The 24,150-nt window shown below is 38.0% G+C and overlaps 1 protein-coding gene across 4 annotated transcripts in view; it reads left to right on the forward strand.

The window, feature by feature from the left end:
- The first annotated feature begins 6,281 nt into the window (after positions 1-6,281).
- dpy19l3 (dpy-19 like C-mannosyltransferase 3) overlaps positions 6,282-24,150 on the forward strand; it is a 68,366-nt gene continuing 50,497 nt past the window's right edge. The window contains exons 1-7 of one of the 4 annotated variants that reach the window (XM_037534566.1): positions 6,282-6,584; positions 8,615-8,735; positions 8,930-9,054; positions 19,186-19,276; positions 21,532-21,653; positions 22,720-22,865; positions 23,914-24,037. In XM_037534566.1, coding sequence (XP_037390463.1) covers positions 8,627-8,735; positions 8,930-9,054; positions 19,186-19,276; positions 21,532-21,653; positions 22,720-22,865; positions 23,914-24,037 — 717 coding nt within the window. In that variant the 5' untranslated portion in view covers positions 6,282-6,584; positions 8,615-8,626. Of the gene's footprint in view, positions 6,585-8,611; positions 8,736-8,926; positions 9,055-19,185; positions 19,277-21,531; positions 21,654-22,719; positions 22,866-23,913; positions 24,038-24,150 lie in introns of all 4 variants that reach the window. The other 3 variants (XM_017723302.1, XM_017723301.1, XM_017723299.2) reach the window with 3 other exon arrangements.

The raw sequence follows: 24,150 nt of genomic DNA on the forward strand, positions 1-24,150 counted from the left end.
TGATAGTGGGCACATGGAATGTTCAATAGCTAGATTTAATAAAATAAACATAATTAAGGTATAGAGGCTGAAATAATTTGGTAAAATGATCTATAGAAACTTAACAATATGTGAAGGTTCTTTAAAATGGTTCACACTCAAACATCTCATTTGCAAAAACAGTTCTAATGCAGTTGTACTGAAATCGGTCCCCGAGTTCACATTTTTAGGAAGTGTGGAATAACTTACATTAAGATATTATTTATACTGTATCTGCCAGCTTTCCTAACATTTAGCTGGCATTTATGTTGCTAGTGCTGTGACACTGTAACCAGTTTCAGCTTGAAACCATTCTGTAATGTGACAGCACAGCAGACGTCCCCTTATCTTCACATATAACTTTTATAGCATTAATTAAATATGTTGCATTTCCCCCAAAGTAATCTATATCACACCTCCATTATCACACAGTAACTAAATATCAACTACACAGGAACTGCCCACTTATTTTTACGTGCAACTAACACTGCACTACAGGAAGGTTCCGGTGTAAAAGATGCACATGTGTAATTACATGAGATAAAAACTGAAGTTGATACACATGTGTAATTACATAGGCTGTACTTCTATAATCCATCTGTAACATTGACTAAATCATCAGTAATTACAGGGTTGTTGTTTATATTATTAATGTGTAATTACACAGTTATTAGAGAAACTAATATAAAGTAGGGCCCATTTTTCTATGCAGAATATTCTTGTCTTGTAAAGAAGATGCATGATTTGCTGGCTGATTTAGTTCCCTCTTGTGAAGGCGCTGTTCTCTCTAGACACTGAGGCATCAGGTATAATGTGTGTGAACAGTGCTTTACCTCGCAGGGCGCAGGCGCAGGTGCTGTTCGGAAAGTTTCTGCATCTCAGCCTTGATCTGTTCCAGCTTCTCCTTAATCAGCTGAGTGTGAGTCTTGTACCTGACCTGAGGCCTGCGTCTCACTGCTCCGCTGCTGATGTTAGACTGACCCTGGTCATTTTCTCTAGATCTCTCTGCTGCATGAGAGAGAATTTTGTTTGGGGTTTTAAGATACGCATCCTAATAGAAATAGTTTTTTGGCATTTTATTTTAACATTAGGCAATCGAGCATAAAATGGAATGGTTTCCTCTGTTTGGTTAACAACACTCCATGATTTAACTGAAAGAGACAACCATGAAAAGAAAAGAAATAAACAAACTCCCATTTAAGCTTTATTGGCTGGATTTTCCTCGATTAAGCATAAATGAACTAAAATTCATTTACTGTAGTGATTCACCTTCAGCACTGAAATATAGCTCAAGCTTAATAGCTTAATCAATGTCTGAGAAGCTGTCATGAATTGTATTCAAATGTATTTGTCTTATGCTTTCACCAGAGGCTGAGGTTTGCTATGGCAAAGGGACTTTAACCTAAATAAAATAAAATGAAATAAACGAAGCCAAAACATATTTTATAGGCCATGATCTAAACTCTAGATGTTCTGCTGGTTATACTCCAAGATACTTTTTGTGAACTGCACGACTGCGAATGTGTCAGTATCATTAATAACACATTGCTGCTGTCAGAACAAAACATTTTATCTCCATTTTTGTGGTGTTTCAGTTTTTGCCATCATTTGAAAATGCCTGTTGCCCTTTAAAGTATAGGTACATTTCATAATGAATGGACCAAAACAAGTGGCCCCAAATGACATGGAAATACATCTGGTTCCATTGACTTACATTAAAATTAAAGTATGTTTTTCCCTTTTCCTGTAAAGTTTCATTTTCATTATTTCAGCTATTGTATTTTTTCCTATTCATTTATTTATTTATTCATTATTATTTATATTCTTATTCCTGTTTTAATGATGATTATTTCACTATTATTCATCATTTTAATTCATTTTAGTTTCTTTTTTGGATCCTTCTTGCTTTATCTTCTTTTGATTTTATTAACTTTCACATTTTAGTTATGCTATTATTAATCATTTCTTTTCTTTATGTATTTTGCATTATTAATGTTTCATTTTTAGACTTACTTGAAGTTATTTTTGTTGTTAAATTGACTTTTATTATTTGATATGTTCTTACATATCAAGCGCTTTTTTCTGTATTAACTTGGCAACACTGTAAATGTGGGTCACGCTCAGTGCTCTCCGAGGTTAAATAAAGGTTGATTCACTGATATGAGGTTCTGTTCCCATAGCAGCAACATGCTTATGTGCTAGTAGTGCTTATGTTTTGATAATGCACAGTGACTTAATTGTGTGGTCTTTGACTTTATACACAGACATAAGTAAGCAAGCAAACATCAAAACAATATGGAGTTGCAGGATATACAGTTGATAAGAACTAGAAATCCACAACTATAGGTTATCTCTACCTGCACAATTTCATTTGATTTTACAGTGACACCTGGACATGTTTAGATGTTGAGGCAGTACTGCATGTCATAATGTATAACAGGAAAAGTTGCCTTCTTTACCTGAAGCATATGCAACCCCAGTTCCCTCTCCAAGCCATTTTGCAGGGAGAGATGCCATGTCTTTCTTAGTTGGAGAGCTCGTTCTAGATGGGTCTAAAAACAGAATAAGAAAAGACAAGTTTGGTTGAAAGGCACTCCCACAGTTAACAAAGGCACTGCATAGCCTACAGCACATCTATTGCCCTTAGGGTTTCAGCCGCGATTCTCTACTAAGAGTAGCTGAGCCTACATGTATTATTAAGATTTTCTCATTAGGTGGTCCCCCAAACAAAGGCTAATCAACAATCCACACTAATTCAAAACCATCCACAGTCCAGAAACCTAGCATCAAAAATGTCAACAGTTGCCCCCATTTCTGCTGGGGATGCTGGAATATTACAGTCGAAAAATAATAAAACGCTTGAGGCCAATTTAATATGTTTTGTTTTCTTCTTTTCAAAGTCACTTGCTTTTTAAATCCCCTCTCGTCACAGTCTCTTCAGAACGAGTGCTGCTACCGCTTGAGGTGCTCTTTCCATCCGATGATGAGGACGAGTCACACATACTTTCAGAAGAATCTTTTAATTAAAAGACTCAGTGTGCTTTTTTTTCAAGTCAGGTAAAGGTTCTCTTCACTAATGGTGTAGTGCTGGTTTGCTTGCCATGGCAACCGTTGGCATGGAGCAGTGTGTGTTTGGCAGCGTGTGAGTAACACACTCCAAGCACTCTGAGAGCTTCTGGAGCTGTTATTTTGCACTATACTTCAAGCAAGAATGCACAAGATCATGTCAGTATTAGCAGATGAATTCTCTGCATCCATCTGATATTTAGATTTGGGCGATATTTTAAACCAGTTTTAAAGCCAAATTTATTATAGTCCAAAATAGCAGAGCATTTGGGTGACACTGGACTACTACACTAAAATATCTGCATTTTATTCATTTTACAGCACATATATAGCATATATATAAACATAAATGTTGCTGTAACAGCACCAGCAGATACATAGAACAATATCGGCTACTGGCACCCACAATTACCATATCATCCTACTTCTAGAAGGTTAGATTATAACCGTTAGCATCACAACATCAACATTATGCAAGCTTTAATCCAAAAATTTTGACTATGAGCTTTTGAGCACAATGAACTCATTCATATAATCAATCAATACAATCAATAGAACTTTTATTACTCCCAAGGGAAATTGGTACAGACATAAAACATAAAATACCATTTTATAAATACATCATGACACAAAATAGTACAGCATAAAACTATACAACATTTAAATACCTACATAATTAAAATATTGAGATGTAACTTAGACTGTATGTAACCATAAAAAATGGTTTGATGTCAAATTGTGTATTGTAGAGAAGCTTACAGATTTCTTTCCAATGGTGGTGACAGAAACCAGGGGTTCTGATAGCTACAACACAAACATATCCATTTAACTATATCCACTCGTGAACCTACACCAGTCTTCAAAGTATTTATATGTAATGTTGGTAATGGTGAAATAGTGTTAAATCTCAAAAAAGTTTGTTGTGTTCTATTTTGCTGTTTTGTTATTTTACTATTTTTAACACCCTGCATCCACCATGAATGGATTAGACTGTGCATCAGACAGCACATTCATAAACATCGCATGTTATAACTTTCTATAAAGTAGCTTTTAGAGGCGTTTAAGTCTGGATGTCTGGTTCCTATCACTACAGTGATGACCTGAGTTTTTCTAAAATGGGGCATTTCATGCTAAACCACTTTGGATGATTTTGTTTATATCTTAACATTTTAATTACTTTGAATTCATTTAGAAAAATCTTAACAGTTCCACTTTTTGTTTTTGATGAATAATATAAACCCCATTTTGGAAAATTTGGGATATTTTGTAAAATGCGATAAAAACAAGAATCTGTGATCTTGAATCTTTATGTAACTAAGAACGAAGTACACATACATTTCTTATTTTGGCTGAGCAACTAAACAAATTTTGAATTTGATGCCTGCAAAAACTTGGGACAGAGACAAAACCACCAGAGTGAAAAGTCACAGATTATTTATGTGCCACCGTTTTGAAACATTCCACAATAAGCAAGTGAACTTCTAACAAGTCAAAGTGTCATGATAGCGTATACAAGTAGCATCCACTAATTATCTCAGTCTTTATAAGCAAAGATAGGCCATGGCTCACCACTTTGTGACAAACTTTGTGAGAGAATTGACAAACAGTTTGAAAAGAACATTTCTCAATGCAAGCCTGTAAAGTATTTGAGTTTTTTATTTCTACCGTACATAATATTGTGAAAAGATTAAAGGAATCTGGAGAATTCTCAGCCTGTGTAGAGCAAGGCCAGAAACCACTGCTGAATAGCCATCAGACAGAACTGCATCAAAAAAACTGCTGTTACTTTGTTAAATATAGCCACATGGCGCTAAAGATTACTTCAGAAAACTGTTGTCACTTAACACACAGTCTGCCACTGCATCAGAAAATGCAACCTGAAATTATATGATGCAAGGAGAAAGCCATACATCAATTCTATGCAGAAACACTGCCGAGTTCTTTGGCCCCAAGCTCATCTCAGAGTCCACATTTCAGCTTGTTTTTGGGAAAAAACAGACATCAAGATCTCCATGCCAAAGATGAAAGGAACCATCCAGACTTTTATCAGTGAAAGGTGCAAAAGCCAACATCTGTCAAGGTATGGAGAGGAATCAGTGCCCACAGCACAGGTTTCTAAAGTTTAAAGTTCTAAGTGACCCTTATTAGTCCCACAAACTGGGAAATATCACCTCCGCATTTAACCCATCTGTGAAGTGAAACACCACATACACACTAGTGAGCAAACACACACTAGGGGGCAGTGAGCACACTTGCCCAGAGCGGTGGGCAGCCCAATCCACAGCGCCCGGGGAGCAGTTGGGGGTTAGGTGTCTTGCTCAAGGACACCTCAGTCATGCGCTATCAGCTCTGGGGATCGAACTGGTCACCTTCCGGTCACAGGGCCGGTTTCCTAACCTCCAGCCCATGACTGCCCATGTGACTTGCATGTGGCTTGTTTTGTGATTTTAGAGAGACATATGCTGCCCTCAAGATGACATCCTTCCTAGGACATTCCTGCTTGTTTCTACAACATAATGCTAGGCCTCAATCTCACGTCCTACAACAGTGTTTGATCTGTCTCCTATTGAAAATGTCTGGCAAATCATGAAGAGGAGAATCAGACAATGACGACCACAGATTGAGCAGCTGAAGTCTTGTATCCAGCAAGAATGGGCAAAAATAATTAGTATCGTCAGCTCCCAAACGTTTAAAAAGTATAATTAAAAGGAAAGGTGATGTAACACAGCGGTAAACATGCTTCTGTCCCAGTTTTTTTGAGTGTGCTGTGGGCATCAAATTCTAAATGTGTTTATATTTATAAAATACAATTAACTTAGCGCAAGCATTAAAAATTTTTTGTCAATAAAGGTTCAAGACAATGAACAAATTACAGATTCTTGTTTTGATTGCATTTTACAAAACGTCCCACCTTTTCTGGACATGGGGTTTGTAATTAGAATTATGTTTCTATGCATTTATTTGTTTTCCTGTCCTCTGGTTGAAGCTCTATTGAGTGCCTGGGTCTTGAGACTGTGTGGTGCCTCAGGTGTCCCGCCACTGACTTGCAACAGGTTGCATAAAAAGATGCGGGCGTTTATCAAAACACCCCTCGGTCCGGCTTGTCCTTTCCACTTACCCCTGGATACCCCCCCCCCCCCCCCCCCCCCACGCGATTTTAAAACAAATAGACTCCCGTTTGATTTGGGGTCGTTACTCCCTCTCCCCATGTCCTCACTACGTGGCAGCAAGCTATTGTACTGTCAATCCATCCACGTAGTGGGAGAGAGAAGCGGTGGAGACTTCCAGAACCAGTCTCTGTGTATATATAAGTATATATATATATATACAGCACGTCGCTTTCACTAACTTAGATTTACGCGTTGAACTGATCGGTGAAGAGGTCTGCAGCGGAATCCGTGTGGACGGATGGGCTACTTCTAGTGCTGAGAAGAGGAGGAGAAGGTGGAGGAGGGGGCTGCTGGACATCCGATCCTCAACTCCAGGCTCAGCTGAAGAGGGTGAGACACGAAACGGGCTGACCGATGATGTACATTTGCATGAATGCGATGAGTGTGGTTAGATCTGAGGGCGAAAGCAGCAGCCGATCGCGAATACGCCGGGACCGGCACGAGCGAGCGATGCGATCAGAGATTGGCTGCCACTCTGGCCGCGGCGTGAAGCAGGAAACGCCGCTGCATGACAACAGGCCTGCAGAGCAACGGACAACACAACAAAGATGCTCATTATACGGCGGTTTTAATCCCACGCTGCGCTGTTTATGTGTAATATTGTCCGCGTTTACTTCGACTACAAGGCTGTGCTGCTCGTCTTATTCGTGAGGGTAAAAAACGCCTCGTGCCTTTTGAATGAGCTTGACAGAAAGCCAGAGCAAGACCGACATTGTTATTGTCTTTCAGAGATAACGGCTGCTAACACGGACGCTTGACAGAATAATGTCCGTGCGAAACTCGCTGAAGTTATTCCCCACGGTGCTGAGTTTGGGGGAAATGTAACTTAAAGTGTGCTGTTTCACCATCTTCCTCCGTGCTCCGTGTCTGAATGAGTTGCTTTTCGTGCCCGTCAACATGTCCAGTCCTCACACTAAGCGGAGTTGGAGCGCTAACTTGGCCCTCCGTGCTTGCTAGTGCAGGCTGGCCTGAGATCAGGCAGGAGGGCGTTAATAATTCAGCTGGAAAGAGGAGAATATCAGGAGGGCGTTCTAATAGTGATGGAAATGTTTCCCATTTGTAGCCTGGCCTTTTTTAAAAAGTGAAGCAGAATAACACGCATGAAAGAGTACTACACACACTTAAAAACAAAGATAGTTCTTAAGGGTTTCTTTAGTAAAGACAGATTTTATGCAGAACCATGGACCGCCATAGAACAATATACAGCACATTCTCCATCCATCTGCACCATGCAAAGAGCAGTTTAAGTTTAGATTAATGGAGAATGTGCTGTATATTGTTCTATATAGCACCAAAAAGGGCTCTTCTATTGCTAATAGTCTGATATCGTCAGACAGTAGCAGAACCCTTTTTGGTGCTATATAGAAATCTTTTCAAAAAAGGTTCTATATAGAATCTTATACAACATATTTTCATGAATCTGAAGAACCATTTAAGCATGGTAGAACCATGTGCAACACATTTTCCAGCAATCTAAAGAACAGTTCCACTATACAAAGAACCCTTTAAGCATGCAAATTGTTTTCGAGTGTTCATGGTTCTGTATAGAATTATTGTCTTTACTAAAGAACCGTTGAATAAACCTATGAAATGTCATTTATTGTACAATTATGAACAGGTACTACACGCACTTAAAAAAGGCGGTTCTTTAAGGGTTCATCAGTAAAGACAGTGGTTGTGTATAGAACCATGGACACTCAAAGAAACATTTGCATGCTTAAATTCCTCGTTGCATGGTTAAGTGATACTTTATTAATCCCACAAACGGGGAAATTCCACCTCCGCATTTAACCCATCCGTGAAGTGAAACACCACATACACACTAGTGAATAGACACACACACTAGGGGGCAGTGAGCACACTTGCACGGAGCGGTGGGCAGCCCTATCCACAGCACCCAGGGAGCAATTGGGGGTTAGGTGTCTTGCTCAAGGACACCTCGGTCATGTCGTCGGCCCTGGGGATTGAACCGGCAACGTTCCAGTCACAGGGCCGGTTCCCTAACCTCCAGCCCACGACTGGTGTAGATTAATGGAGAATGTGGTGTATATGGTTCTATGTAGCACCAAAAAGGGTTCTTCTATTGTTACAAATAAGACATCATAACAGTAGCAGAAGTCTTTTTGGTGCTATATGGAAAGCTTTTCAAAAAGGTTCTATATAGAATCATATACAACATATTTTTCATGAATCTGAAGAACCATTTCACCATGCGAAGAACCATTTTAGCATGCAAAGGGTTCTGCGTTCTAGTCTTTACTAAAGAACCCTTAAAAAACAGTTTTTAAGAATGTATGAAATGTAATTTAGTTCAGTTTTTAAATATTTTTTAAAGTGCTTCTGTCTTTATGTTCCAGTAGCTGTGACCCAACATGACTGCCCTGCGGCAGAGGAAGGCCAGTAAAGGGAAGGACCCGGGGCTGGACGCTCAGAGCCTCCGGTGTGATCTTGTGGCTGATGTCCCTGTGAAGCCAGCTTCTGGTCAGTAGCCTTTACTTTAGCTGTCACCGATTAGGAGTGATTCAGTGTTATAGACTCATAATAAGTGTTCTGCCAGTGTGAAATAATAGGCCATAAAAGTAGCACTATAAATGGTAAGCAGTGAGGCAGTGTCTAAGCATTTACGGATCCTTGTAATACCCCGGTGTGATTATCATTATCGATCTTTCCAGCAGGTACATCATGGTGCTCAGTACTGTGTGTTGTCACTGGTGCTACAGTCGGAGTTAGTCTGGGTCTGCTGTGCTGCATCTATGTGGCCACGCTTCATGAGAATGACCTGTGGTTCTCCAATATAAAGGTACGTTTCAAATGAGGCTTGCATTTTGCTGTGTTAAGACAGCCAGAGAAAGGACTGGCTCTTTCCGTGAGAAGATGAGGAAAAGGCCTATAATCCATAATCTATAATCCGAACTTGAATCTGTCCAACTTCCCTGGAGGAGGAATCTAGCCTATGTTTGACCAGTCAAAAGAAGGGAAGGTTTATAGTACGTTAAGCGGCCCACTAACTTCATGACGGCTACGTGAAGAGCCATTTGTATGATTTCATTCATAAAAGACCAGAGCGGAAACTATCCTTTCACAGAATTCAGTAAAGCTGGCTAAGTGAGCACCCATTATGGAGAAAGGACATACTGTGTGTCTGAAAAATGTGTGTTGAATAACACAGCAGCCATTTTGCAATGCAGATATCATCCCCATGCATTTTGAGTGGTAGAGGTCAGAGTTAAAACATATTGTAATAACACCTTTTAGAGCCTTTTAACCTTCCTGCATATGTGTTTACAGGTGAACCAAGGTATGGACAATATTAAAGGTCTGAAAAGGACATGGAATTTCATGGAGTGGCTTTTAAGCACATGCTCTTTTTGTGGTTCCTGCTATTTAACCTTTATGTTAATTTTAAGTGGTTAACTTTATTGCCTAAATGTTGCACTTCACTAGCATATGGAAGCATAATAATAGTCCCCGATTGTCTGCCTTTTTTATTCTATTATACTCACAGTTGATATAAAAAAGAAAAAAACAAAGTGTCTCTGCTGTCTGACGTTCTACTGAAATTAAATTGACCTTATTCTTCATGATATATATGTCACGGGATAAACCAAGACTGATCTTCTGGCCCAGACTATAAGTGCTGTGCCCCTTATCAGTCGTAGGTCATAGAGCAAGCTTCATTTTATCATATTTTTATTTATGCTAAGGTGGCACAAAATATAATTTGATTAATTGTTGTAATTCTGATATACCAGAGCTGTGCGTGTAATACGCATGGCAGATTTAGATTAGGGCATGTGAAAAATGTTATAACTAATGCTAATACTGATTTTAAGGAGCTAAAGTTTAAAATCAGTTGATAAAGTTTGATGTGTTCAAAAACAAAAATGTTATTTTAAACTGTTACTTTAATCATGATTAATACATATAAAGTGCCTGTTTATAGTTTCTTTTAGTTAGTCTTATCACAGCCAGTTTTGTTTGTCTTCTCACCGATTTTACTCGTGTAAAGTCTATTTGAGGAAAAAAAAACAATCATTTCTGTGATTCATATCAATCACTGGAATGAGTCGCGTGATTAATATACCATCATACCAATCATTCCAATCTGTAGGTTTAGTCATAACATTAGCAGTAAAGTGAGAGGGCAGAGGTGGTGAGGCTTTGCTATATGTGGGCCTATCCAATCTCTTCATTACTTCATTACCTTATAACAGTGATATTGATGGCTTTGTGACTAATGTATTCTATAAGAACATTAATACTCTTTTCCTTAATGCGCAGCAATTGTGTGGGTGTTACCAGCCTAATGATATATCAGTTGGGCAACAAGGCATAAATCAGTTTTTCAAAAATAATGCATGCCAGTGTTTAACTCTGCCATATCTAAATATTAGATATTATTTTTCTATTTAGTGACCAGAAAACCGCAGAAGGTTCATGTTTTATTCCTTCTTTTTTGGTAAAAATAAATGAGCACATCTACTACAGGAAAGAAGCTTAAATATGACATTTATCTGCAATTTTAAGTGCCCAGTTTTTATTTATTTGGGGTTAACATATTGGAAATGAATTAAACATAAGATATAAAATGGGCCATAGCCTTTGCACAGGCTACATTTCCTGTTTTTTGTTTTTTCACTCAGTTTTTTATAAATTCAGTAAATAACATAAAGAATAACCGTGCATTAAAATGTGTAACAAAACATGTCATTTGACCAGGGACGTCCAAACCTTTTCAAGCAACTATATCTCAAACAATAAATATTGCAATTTGACTTTTTTGCTCGATATTGTCAAACCCTAATCTACATATTTTAAGGCAGATTATGCAAAGAAAAAAACTGCAGTAATTGTAGCACAAACGTAGTGTGATAGTAGTTGCTGTGGTGTTATAACCATCAGTGCCGTATTGCATGTTGTATGCGGTTTACACTGCAGTTCAGACGCTTCAGAGCTGCCTCTGATACGGGAGGTTAGGATGGATCAGGTGTAACATAATTTATGCTGCATCTGCGTCAGCTTAAAAAAGTAACGCCACACTTTGGCCAAGCAATGGAGGCCTGTAGATCACTTTCTCACGCTGCAGTGACAACTTCCCTACACTCAGGTGATGGAGAAAAACATGAGATACGGGTTTATTTTGTTCAGTTCCTGCTACTTAATATTTATCACACATTCACCCAGGCTCACGTACATGCATCCTGCTGAGAAAGAGTGATTCATTCTCCATATGTGGTGAAAGATTGGTTTTCTTGCACTCTCCCAGATAATCCATGTGCTTTAAAACAGTCAGGCAGAGTTTGGGCAGGGATTATACTGTGACTTCCAAAGCTGTATCCGAACAAAGTGCAAGGGGGAGCCAAAAAAATGATGTCATGTTCAGTCGAACACGTCAGTCTTTGCCAGTGTTCTCAAGTAGTGATTAAAATGAAGTCAACATGGAAAGGCCTGAAGCTGGGATCTAAACTAAAGCAGATGATGGGTTGATGGTTTATTCTGGCGCTGTGGTGTATCCTTTCAGCTCCTAACAGCACTGCACTTTTTTTTTTTTTTTAAACATGTCTCGGGTGTCCAGGTTGAGTTCAAAGCAGCAAAGTGGTTGTGTGTGATAGCGAAAGCAGAGACATATTTTGGGAATTCTGCTACTTTCCACACTTCATCTCATGCAGTTAAATCTGTTCTGTGAGGCTATGTGGAAGCTTGCTTTTCATATAAACACTGATCCTTTTGCAAAGCCTGCCATGGTCTCTCCTGTCCAGATTGAATGGGACATAATGAAAGCTTTGCTTATTTGAGCATAGAAGGTTCTCTTACATGGGCAACACTGTAGGGCCAAGTCACATTAATGCACTGTATTCTTAGGGTTGGTAAGCACAGCGAATTTAAGTACACTTAAGTTGAGGTACTGCAAAAGTTCTGTGTCAAAATTGTTACTATAATACTATATATAGGTCTTACTGTAATAACAATTTTATAATGAAATGTTTAATCACATGTAAAAAAAAACCTCTGAAACTGGCTTTGTTTCTGTTTTTGATAAGATTCAGTCAAAACATTGTTCATTTTGTTATTTGTGTAATTTCTATGCTGAATGCCAGGTCATTTGTTGAAATCATGTGATCCACAGCACAGCATATAAGAAGACAGAAATAATTTATTGATGTATAAATACATTTAGGAGCATTTGATCGTGTTTCCCTAATGTAGAAGTTCAATGTCAGCTGCTTCATTAAGTCAAATGAACAAGGCTAATTAACATTTTGACTTGTGCTCACTCATCTCTTTGCAGCAAAATAGGCTGTCTGAGCAGTGACAAGCTGATTACTGAGTGTAGCATCATCCTAATAACTTCTAATAACTTCTTGGTAACTGGCAGATTTTCACAGTAAAGAGTGAACATTCACTCAGACCTTGTAGGAGAACATGTCTCTGGTGATTGCTTTATTGATGATAGATGACTGCAGTGATGGCTCTGGCCTCTCCTTGGTTTAGCCCCTGCACAAGGACCACCCTTACCTACCAGATTTGTGTTCCAGCCCATACAGAAAACAGCGAGGCGACAGTCAAGTGACATGGTTGTAACTTTAAAATTGAAATGCGTAGGAACTTGAATGATTGGAAAGTGAAACTTTCAGAAAAGGAAAGCCAATATCAAAATGTAAGGAGTAAAAGTGTTTTTTGCACGGAAGTATTAATTAAGTAGTATTTTAGTAAAAGTACAAATATTACATTTCAATCATACTATCAATCATCAAGTACAGCTTTTCCAAAATAGTAAATATACTAACAAAGTACAATTAATGAAGTGATTTCCAGCCCTGTGTGTTTTACATATTATCACTAAAACTTTTCTCAGCTCAACTTTTCTTTTCTAAAACTGTCCAAAATCATTTGCAGTCAAAAGCTTGTTACAGTAATATACAATAAAAGTTTTTATTTCCTAAAGAAAATCACATTTAAAAATGAAATAATGTTCATTTTCATATCTGCAACAATCTGTTCAATGTGTTTATATGTTTTTTAATAGTATGGAGCATTTTTTAGAGATTTATTTCACCAACCAGAAATGTTGTGATGTAACCACTCCTAATAAACAGGTTATATGTTATATAAATTAATTTACCTCTACTGAAAATGTACATAAACTAGTCTTTGTACTTGAACACAAATACAAACATTGGAATCAAACAAATCAATTTTAAAAAAGATATTTAGCCTTTCATTTAACCACACAAGCAATTAAGATTTTTTTTTTCCACAAGACGGCCTGGCAAGCACCACAAGACGCTTTTTTAAGAAAGAAAAGGGAAAGGAATGGGGGAAGAAAAGAAAAATCATAGTAAACACACAATACACACATATACATATATAAAAAAAACAATAATATATCCTTAAAAGTGGTAAATGAGAGAAAACGGTTCCTGATGTCACCATAATCCTACAGAGGAAGCATAGTCATATAGCATAACCATTACTCAAAAATGACTCACAACACAATTTTTAAAAATATTTCTGAAAGGGGTAATGACAAGGGCATTGCACCATGAAAGTCACTTTGTGGCTTCTTTATGATGCAATACCCTGCCCATATGATTATTTTTTCATGCACTGAAAATGTATTCATATAAAAGAGGTGCTGTAAAATAAAGCACAGCACCTCCTACATTAGAAAATGTATGGAACGTATGTATTAAATTAGTAGGAAAGTAATAGCCTTGGACACAAAATATCCAGGCCATGTCATTGACCCATGTTCTGATTTGTAACCCAGAGTCTTCTGTATCTTAGAACAGACCGGAAATATTCCAGCTATGCTGTTGAATGTTGTGGAATCAGACATGCTTTAATCATTGGTCACGACACTAAAACTGTGTGAAAAAACAGTAATGAGTACTAGCTGCTTGTGTGGTTTGCCTTGGCTGGCATATATAATCGGTGGAGCACATGGTAGCTCACTCAGGCAAAGGACAGTTTGGGGTTTAAATCAAATCCAGGCACAATTGTAATGGAAAGAACAACAGCGACGCATAAAGTGCGCAGGGCGGTATTTTAAGACTTGCTTATGATTCATTCTCCACTTTCATCTGCTCCCGCTCGGTAAACATGGCCCGGAGCTGCTTCCCTCTGCTCACAGGGATTAAATGACCAGAGCCCTTTCTTCTCCATATGTTCTTCTTCATGTTCTCTAGTGGAAGGTTGCCTGCAGGACTACATCAGGGGCTGCTGTGTTTGCAGTAAAAATGCGGCATTGGAAATTCACTTTCCTCTTTTATTTAGGACAGGAGATTGTGGAAGAGAAGACTAGCTAATCAAAGGTGACTACAAAGAGTAGTCAGGAATACAGGCATTCTATTCTTTAAACTTACAAACCTACAGTTTGGACAGTTGAGTTTGGTGCAGCAATGTGTTTCTTGAGGCTGCATTCATGAGATAGCAAGCTGAGTCTGGATTTAAGTTGAGTTTACAATGAGTTGGGTTGGTTAAAGTTGCTTTGAATTCAAGTTAAAGCAGCACTACGTAAGTTTGGGGATTTGGAGACCTCTCTGCTGGACGTATGTAGTTGCAAGAAACTTGCGGAAGAGCGTTTTTGTAATGTTGATGTGTGTTCAGCGATCAGTTGATAGAACGATTGTGTAAGTAGGTATCGTTAAGAGCCAAGTTTCTAATGTCTCATAATAACATTTCTTTCTTTTAAGAAGCATTTTATGTAGATTTGTTTTCAAGATTGCCATAAAATTGGACCAGTTATCTCCCTCCCTTGACATTGTTCAGACATGGCCAGAGGTCTGGCTGGTATCTCTTCTGGAACGTCAGCATGTGACAGCAAACAGTTGCAGCTGGGACTCTCATAAATTTACTGTGTGTGAAGTCTTGTCATGACTGTTATAGCACCTCGTAGACCAGAGTTAGTGCTGAAGTTTTAGGTCATATAAGCGCTTTAACAAACGCTCTTAACATTTTCCAAATGATCTTCCAAATTTTTTTTCAGCTCTCTTTTTCTCTTTTTTCCTGAATGTACCAAGAGGTCACCAGTTGCTGCTCTGGTGCCTGCCGTCCTGTCTCTGTGCGATCAGTTCCGTTGGCTAATCTTTCTATGTAAGCCTTCAAAAGAATACTTTACTGATGTTGTAAAGGCTCCTGTGAGATGTTGGATGTATTTGGGGAAGCACTTTTTAAGCAGAAGCTCCTCCTGAAAGACTGTCTGGATTTGTTCGCTGATTTGTTCACGGATGGTCAAGTTGGGGAAGAAAAAAATCTGAAAGAAAAGTGGAGCATTGCTAGAAAACTTTCAAAATGGAGCATCGACACAGAGGGAAGAGCATGCGGCGGACCCCTGAAGACAGGGTATCTTTGGAAAGCTTTGGAACAAAAGAACATATGGGGGTCTGGAAAAAGAGGGAGTGGGTTGAAAACTCCCGGAACTCTCCACAGAAAAAGCTTCCTGCTTTGCGCTGTTGGCAGGCTGTTGTCATGGCAACAGGTTTGGTGGTGGCAGGGGTAACAGGACTATCCCATGCCTGGTGTGTTTACTCCATCCACGAGAACCTGCTGTGGTTTTCACAGTTGGAGGTAAGGAGGGCTATGTCTGTTTTCCAAATAGTTCAGGGTATTTCAGGGACATTATTGCAGTTTGCATTAAGGATGTCCAGATCTAGTTTTGTTTGCCTCCCACCCCAAATCTGAACTGAGGACTGATATCTCCTCTTTGTGTTTCCATCAACCACACAGCCACATAACTTAGTTAAGATTTGCTAGGCTGTCAGTTAATGCTACAGTAAATTATTTCATTTTTTTAGTATGTGCATAATGTAACAGCCAGTGCTGAAATGATGAGCATTTTGTACTATGTTTAAAATTTGCTTATTATTATTAAGCATAGCTAAATTATGGGGGCCCTATTTGTCATCCTACTTTGGGCCATCTGCACCCACCTTAACCATATTGTTTTGTATGCTAGAAAGAAAGGGAATGAAAACTACATTAGATGAAAAAAGTTTAATAAATGCAATGCTATAAACAGGGGGCTAAGCTAAAATTAAATATAAATGTATAAGAAATCAAATAACATAATTAAATGCAAATGAAAGAAATTACAGTGTAAATTGACTTGGCATGGGCATCATTTTCTATTTTTTTCCCCCCATTTTCTTGCCTTTTATATTTTTGTCAGAGGTGCACTTCTATGGTTTATATGGCTGTATGGGTGTATTGATATTTATATGACCATTTTCTGACCTCTCTTTATCCTGTAAAATGAAACAGGCTGTTATTATCACTGTGCCTTTAAGATTGATATATGTAAACGAGCTGTGTTCTGATTGGCTGTCCTGTATCATTCCTCATCCAAAAAGCTGAAGTACTCCTCATCATTGCAGTGCGAACGGGCGAGGCTACACTGCTGTTGGTGGAATAGGTGGATGTATGTAAATGAGCTGAATTAAAAATAGACTGTTTTGTACATTTTCATGCATTGACTGTATGGACTGGGTAGTGAATAGTGTGTTTAGGCTGTTAACAATGCTTACTAACTACTTCAGAGTCCTTTATTTAAAAAAAAGAGAGTGAAGTTTGGTTTTCCATGATAGGCCCTCTAAAGCAAATTCATCCATGATGTCTTCATAAGATTTATCTGGGAACATAATAATGGACACAAATGATATCTTTTGATAAATGATCGTTCTTTTGAGTATGTTGCAAAGTGTGTTGTGGCTGCTGAAGCTGAATGTTTGTGGTGTGTTTTGGTTTTCATGATATCTGTAGATCCCTTTCATAAACCTGATTAATCCATGCTTCCCGAATACTGGTATTCCAGGTTAAACAAGTCCTGCAAACCTGATGTAGCCTGCTTTAGTTGTGCTGTTTTGTTCTGTTCTTTTTTGACATTACCCCAAAAAGAACCATACACAGTATTGCAAATCTGAAATAGACAGATCAGATATCCAGAGAGACAGATTTTTTTTTCTTTCAAAACAATCTTTAGCACATAACACATTATTTAAGCGTCGAGAATGTTCACTGTACTGGCAACCAGGTGGTGGAATGAACTCTCTCTTGCTGTCTTCAAACGCAGACTGAAGACTCATCTCTTTACACAGCACTTAAATGAGCATTGAACTATAAGCTGCACTTATTTATTGTACTGCACTCTGTATTGTAGTTTATTGTATTGTATCTTATTGTTATTGTATTGCTTTGAATGGCACATAGTTCTGCATTCAACTCTGTTTCTTTTTCTCTTGGTGTCTGCAGTGACATATTTGTTTCTAGCAGTATTTGAGCTCAGGACTGTCTTTTTCTCTAAGCTATTGGTATCTAGCAAAGATAATTTCTCTAGATTGACAAAGCACTTCTTGTAAGTCGCTCTGGATAAGAGCGTCTGCTAAATGCTGTAAATGTAAATGTATTTTAAATATCTATCAATACGACTAAAACTAAAAATCAGTGTTGTTTGATACATATACCAGCATACCAATACAGGCAATATATTACAGCACTACTTTGATTACATCACTGCAGCAAGTCTTGGATTGCTGTCTGTCGGCTGCATGAGCTTAAGCTTGGATATAATGTAACCTTTTTTTCCTGTGAAGTGGTTTAATTAGTGGTTTTTGTCTGAAAAGTATACCCAGTGCTTGTCTCAGACGTTTCATATTTGTACTCAGCGATGTCTATTAGATTCACTTTAAATAGAAAACTACATTTAAAGAGATAAATAGTATTGGCTAAAAGTTGAAAGAACTTTGGTGCAAACTTTGTAATGGCTTCTGTTCTCTCTAGAGCTCAGCCTTTCCATTTATTACTTTTCATTATTTCTCAGGTGGTCATATAATATATTTTCTTTGAAGTGCTTTGAAATGCTGCATGTGTATGATGTGTATTACACTGCAGGTTTAATGAAACTGCAAAAACTTAAAAAAAAACTCAAAAACTCTGAACTTTGAGGCAAAAGTTTGGTTAACCATTTCAAGTCAAGTTGTGATGTTTGTTTTGCTATATTTTTCAAATGTAACTGTAATTGCATATTAATTACACAACAAATAAAATTTACATTTGGTTTTCATTCTGAATCAACAGGTTAAAAAAAATGAAGGTGCATGACAAAAGGCTTTCTGTAGCGATGCTCTGAAAGAACCACATTTGGTTCCCATAAAGCAGTTGTTCTTAGGCTGGTCCTCCAGGCTCGCAAGATGGACTATCAAATCCTGTGCTGTGAGCTGGGGTAGAAAAAACTTTGGACTATCTGGGGGCTTTGAGGACCACTTTTATAACCACTATCCTCATTTTTCAACTGCTGGTTCTTTATAGAACTATTTTTGTAATTAGAACTTTCACATAAAGGAAAGGCTCTCCACCAAGTAATTGTTTTTGTTTTATTCTTTTTCCAAGAAATCCTTTAGGGCCTTTTGTTTTCAAAGTGCTCTTGTTGGACAGAACACCTCCTCTTTTTTCAGTGAGCTATGAGGGACAAATAATTCATATTAAATTACACTTTTTTACAGTTAAGCCATTGCCTAGCATTTAATAAAAGAACAAAATTAAGCTTGTTGTTTTCACTCAACTTATTTTACATTGATCTTTTTTTTGGAACATTGACGTAACTCACCACTTTACTCACAGGATGACTGATCTTTACTTCTGATTCTATTTCTAGTTTGTCATTTGAAAATGTTTATGTGGCCATGCTGAACTGAAAGAGGTCATAGTAAGGACTGCTTTAATCACTCAAAGTAACGGCGCCCATTTGACTCTGGACTTTTATTGCATCTCCGGAGTTTTCCACTGAAAGATTTGTCCATTGGAAAATAATGGACTGCTTTATAAGTATCTCTTTCTCATATGTAGCAGGCATTGTATGAAAAACAGATTCATAGGTACTGTTTTATTTTCGCTCTGTTTGATGACAGTGCATTTGTCTCTGTTGCCATGGCAGGAAGTTGAGCGTGAAATCTCTTTTCGGACAGAATGCGGCCTCTACTATTCCTACTACAAGCAGATGCTGAGGGCTCCGTCTATACAGGAAGGTATGGAGGTTTCCCTTTCACACTTTGTGTACACAGGCTGGCCAATTAAGGACAGGTCTTCAATCTAGGGTCTGACCATTGTTTTGGCTGATACCCATATCGAATTGAAGGGGCAAGAAATTACAACTGAATAATTTTATTTTTTATGTTTTCATTTTATGCTCTATGATAGTTTTGGTTAAATAGGACCAATATAATTATTTATGATTGACATGAAGTAACATGATTTGTCTGTTCTCAGTGTTTAGATTTCTTAGGGTGTGTTTATATATCTAGTTTGATTCCCTTGGTCCAGACCAAAGCAGAAGATTATTCTATACACTGTTGCTAGTTTTAGTTCTGGTGTCCACATTGACATATTCAACATTGAACCAAAAGATGTAAACAAAAGTATTATGAGTAAAAGGTCATATCTGATTTTATGACATACAATAACTGTGATAATGCCCACAGAACTTTCTGAATAACGCTGGTTCTATCTGTGCTTGTCTGTTTTGTATCTGTCTTGTGATATAAGAGCAATAAAGCATGTGACTTCCAGCAATACTGTGGTTTTGCATGACACAAAGCAGGCTGAAATCCCTATAACAGAGCCTTGAGTGGTGTACTACTTTTACAAAATGAAGAAACATTGGCATCTTCTTACATATTATAATTTATGTATGCAGTTAAGTGCGTATATGAAGTATTTTATAATGGCTTTGACCACGTCTCCGCCACGTTTTATAAGAGAAACTGTCATACACTTACCGATTCAGAGCTCATAAAAAGATGATAAAGCAGATGCACGTGTCAGAACAACATCAGACACTCTGTTCTTCTACGTGCCGAGGTTCATTTTGTCTTTGGCCCAATTCGCCGTCTTTGGTTCACGTTGCTCAAACGTCAAACAAACCACACCAGAGTTTGTTTTTTTTTCTTTTATACAAAGCAAGACTGACCTGTTCAGGGTGTCTTGGTCTGCTTATTTGGTTCACACCAAAGGTTCCAGCCTTCTGGCTTGCTCTAATGAACCACACTAACAGAGCAGCCACACCAGGGTTTGTTTTAGTCAAACCAAGTGTGAATGCACCCTTAAACTAAAATAAATAAATAAATAATGTACATGGCAGGTTTTGTGAACTAGAACTGAACTAGAATAGACCACTTTCAAGATTTTTTTTTCCTTGATAGACATTGTGAGGAGCTCTTTGCAGTTTTGGTTTCTGTTATTACTTCTTAGTTTTACCTCTTTGCCTCAGCTTTCTTCATAGAAAATACTTACAACTTACATTTCATTTTTATTAACTGTTATGGTTTGTATTCAAATTTATCAGACTGATTTGCTGTCTCGTAGGTTTGTAGTTTCTGACCATGAAAGGCACTAATTATAAGGGCATTATTAGCAATATTTTTGCCAATACCAATAAAAGTACATTGATATCAGCCAAGTGATTCATCAGTCCTGCTCTAGGTTGGTCACAGTGGCAGTCAGGGGCACCTCATGGTTCTTATAGGCTTGAGGCCGAGCTGATTTTCTTTGTAGTATAGGAAAATGATAAAGGATGAAAAAGTTAACAAATGCAAGTGCAAACAGCTTCTAGTGAAGTCATTTCAAGTGTTTTTTTTTTTAATCAACTTCTCAGTTTCTGCTGCACTTTTCTAAAAGCTTCCCTGTTAATTGTCATCCGCTTTGTTCTTTCAATTATTCTTAGTTCAATCATCCAGCAAATGGAAAAATGAATGAAATATAAATGAACTAACGAGCCGACCAGTCATGCTTCTCTGTCCACTTTGTCTGCTTTCCGTTATCATTTATGTAATACGAGGGCAATCGCAGGAACGTTTTATTATGTGACCATGGGGAGTATGTTAGTTATATCAAAAAGAGCATTAAAAAAAAAGAATGAAGCGAGAAGGAAACAGAAGACGTTTGAGGTTTCAGTGAACTAAAGCCCTTAACAGCTGTATTTGGAATGAGCTTCTTTTGTGCTCCAGAGTGAAAAACATTACAATTAGACTATTGCCCATCAAGAAGAAAATGGCTGTAACGACAGTGCCTATAGCTGTTCTCTGGCTGCTACTCTATTGTGCCTGAGCGATCGGGCATTGTGCTGTAATAGGCTTGGAGCATGCTTGGAGCAATGTTTCTTTATTGAATATGTTGGTATTGAGGTTATTATTGAGACCCCGTAGCTATTGCTAAGGGAGATCTATGTAGCTCAGAGCCCATACTCAAAGCTGTTTTATACTTGCATCTGTGTGTTTTTGTGCAGGTCTGTATGAGCTCATAAATGACAACACTACAGAGTCTAAGAGGACTATCAATATTCTGCAGCGTATGAACATCTATCAAGAGGTGTTGCTAAGCATCCTCTACAGGATTCTGCCCATTCAGGTAGGCTGATGTTGCAATGGCAGCGAAAGTCATCATCCGCATCTTTTATAATACAAGAAATTTGTCATTTACTAAATACTATTCAATACATATTTACATTCTACACACACAGAGGGGTGGGGGTGGCCAGTTAAGTGATACTTTATTAATCCCACAAACGGGGAAATTCCACCTCCGCATTTAACCCATCCGTGAAGTGAAGCACGACATACACACTAGTGAATAGACACACACACTAGGGGGCAGTGAGCACACTTGCCCGGAGCGGTGGGCAGCCCTATCCATAGCGCCCGGGGAGCAATCGGGGGTTAGGTTTCTTGCTCAAGGACACCTCAGTCATGTGCTGTCGGCACTGGGGATCGAACAGGCAACCTTCCGGTCACAGGGCCAGTTCCCTAACCTCCAGCCCACGACTGCCCCAAATGTTAGTGTGTGTTCTGCTGGTACAAGTGGATTAGACACAGCTGTGCTGCTGGAGTTTTTAAACACTGTGTTCACTCACTGTCCAGTCTTTTAGAAACTCCTACCTTGACAGTCCACCTTGTAGATGTAAAATCTGAGACTCCTGGGCAGTAGCTCATCTGTTACTACACAATTTGTGTTGATTATCATCTACTTCTTCATCAGTTCTCACAGGATACTGTTGGCTGTTTTGTTTAGTTGGTGCATCATTCTCAGTCCATCAGTGAAACTGAGGTGTTTGAAAAGTCTGATCCACTCATACCAGTGCCACACACACTAAAACACCATCATTATGTCAGTGGCACTGCTGAAAATGATCCACCACCCAAATGATACCTGCTCTGTAGTGGTCCTGAGGGGTTTCTGAGCATTAACTAACACATTATAGTCTATGTTCATATAATGACATAAAAGAAAAATTAATTATACCTTTTGATGAGTACACTCTTGCTTAAATAAAATAAAATGAAATGTTTTCCATTATAGGTCAGATGTTATTCTTTTCAAAAATTTGTCATATCCAAAATAGTTACAAATGAATATATAGCATTGAGGTCTTCATAAACGTGAAAGTCTTTATAAACATATATGTGTGTGTTCACAGGACTACCTGGAACCAGTTTATTTCTACATTTACACTGTGTTTGCTCTTCAAGCAGTGTATGTTCTAGCTCTCTTCCTCACCAGCTGGATGCTAAGCGACTCGTGGCTGGCAGGAGCTCTCACTGGAGTGTGGTACATCCTCAACCGGTAATTTACTTAAAAAAACACTGCCTCACTGTTATTCTGACAACATTTGAAATCAGTGCGCTGAGCTTCCTGTAACACTTTCCATCAAAGGTTGTAAATGAATCATTTTTAGTGTTAATTAGATGTTGATTAGCCAGTAATATACTGTATTAATCACACATCCCTTAAGTAATTGATGCTTAAGTTTAAAGAAGTGCTTAATGGTCAAAATGTAATAACACTTCAGTAACACTTTTCTTGAAGCCTGCTACAGAACATACATATACAGAGCCATGCTTTGTAACCATGTCATAAACAAGTTGTGGCAGATGTCATATGTTGTCTAGACTCATGACGGATGCCTAGGAATATAAAAGTGTCATACTATTATTATCGGTAGTTGCCGTGACATTTTTTGTAATGTTGCTGTAGTGTTTGATGTCATGACGACTAAAATAACTCAAATACACAGCAAAACCTCTCATGTGACTTAAACTGTCATGACCTCAAATATTTTAACTTCTGTCAGTTAACTCCTTAAAATTCCAGCATTATTAAATTCTATGGCTTTTAATTCAATAACTGCAAGGCCTACAGTGCAAACTTGAGTTCTTAGGTGATATAAGTGTGTGGTAATACTTTAAGCCTGCTGGTGGGTCCTGGCCATTTCAGGGGTTAATAACAAAAAAGATTAAATAAATTGAAATAATCAAATATAAATATTATGCAGATTAGTAATAAGAATAAAAAATAAAAAAGTATCACTGATATAGGGTAAGATTGAAATAAATTAGAAAACAAAAAATAAACAATATAACTAGTGATAAAATAGCAAAATGATAAAATAAATAAAAGAAAGGACATAAACAAAAAATAAAGGTGCATATATTTACATATATAAAGCTGTTGCAGGCTGAGTGGAGATGGTTTAAAGTTTCAGGGACATACGTGAGTTTTAGAGACTCATTTCATAAATGAAAAGCAGTTTAACTTCATATCATTCAAGAAAAGAGCAGAATATTGATAGTCATCACGTTAACTTTGTATTTATATGTTTGTGTTTGTACAGAATAGACACTACACGTGTGGAGTTCACCATATCCCTGAGAGAGAACTGGTCTCTGCCGTTTTTTGCCCTGCAGGTCACTGCTATCACCTGCTACCTACGTCCTCAGCTCAGGCCGACCCACCAGGTACAGAACTACCACATAACGGACCTTATTGATGCAGTAATCTTAGAAAAGTGGATTTGCATCATTACTTTTGTCCATAACAGCTGAGTTCATGGTCTTTTTAGAACAGCAGG

The sequence above is a fragment of the Pygocentrus nattereri genome, chromosome 25 (assembly GCF_015220715.1).
Source record: "Pygocentrus nattereri isolate fPygNat1 chromosome 25, fPygNat1.pri, whole genome shotgun sequence".
In the NCBI taxonomy this organism is placed as follows: domain Eukaryota; kingdom Metazoa; phylum Chordata; class Actinopteri; order Characiformes; family Serrasalmidae; genus Pygocentrus; species Pygocentrus nattereri.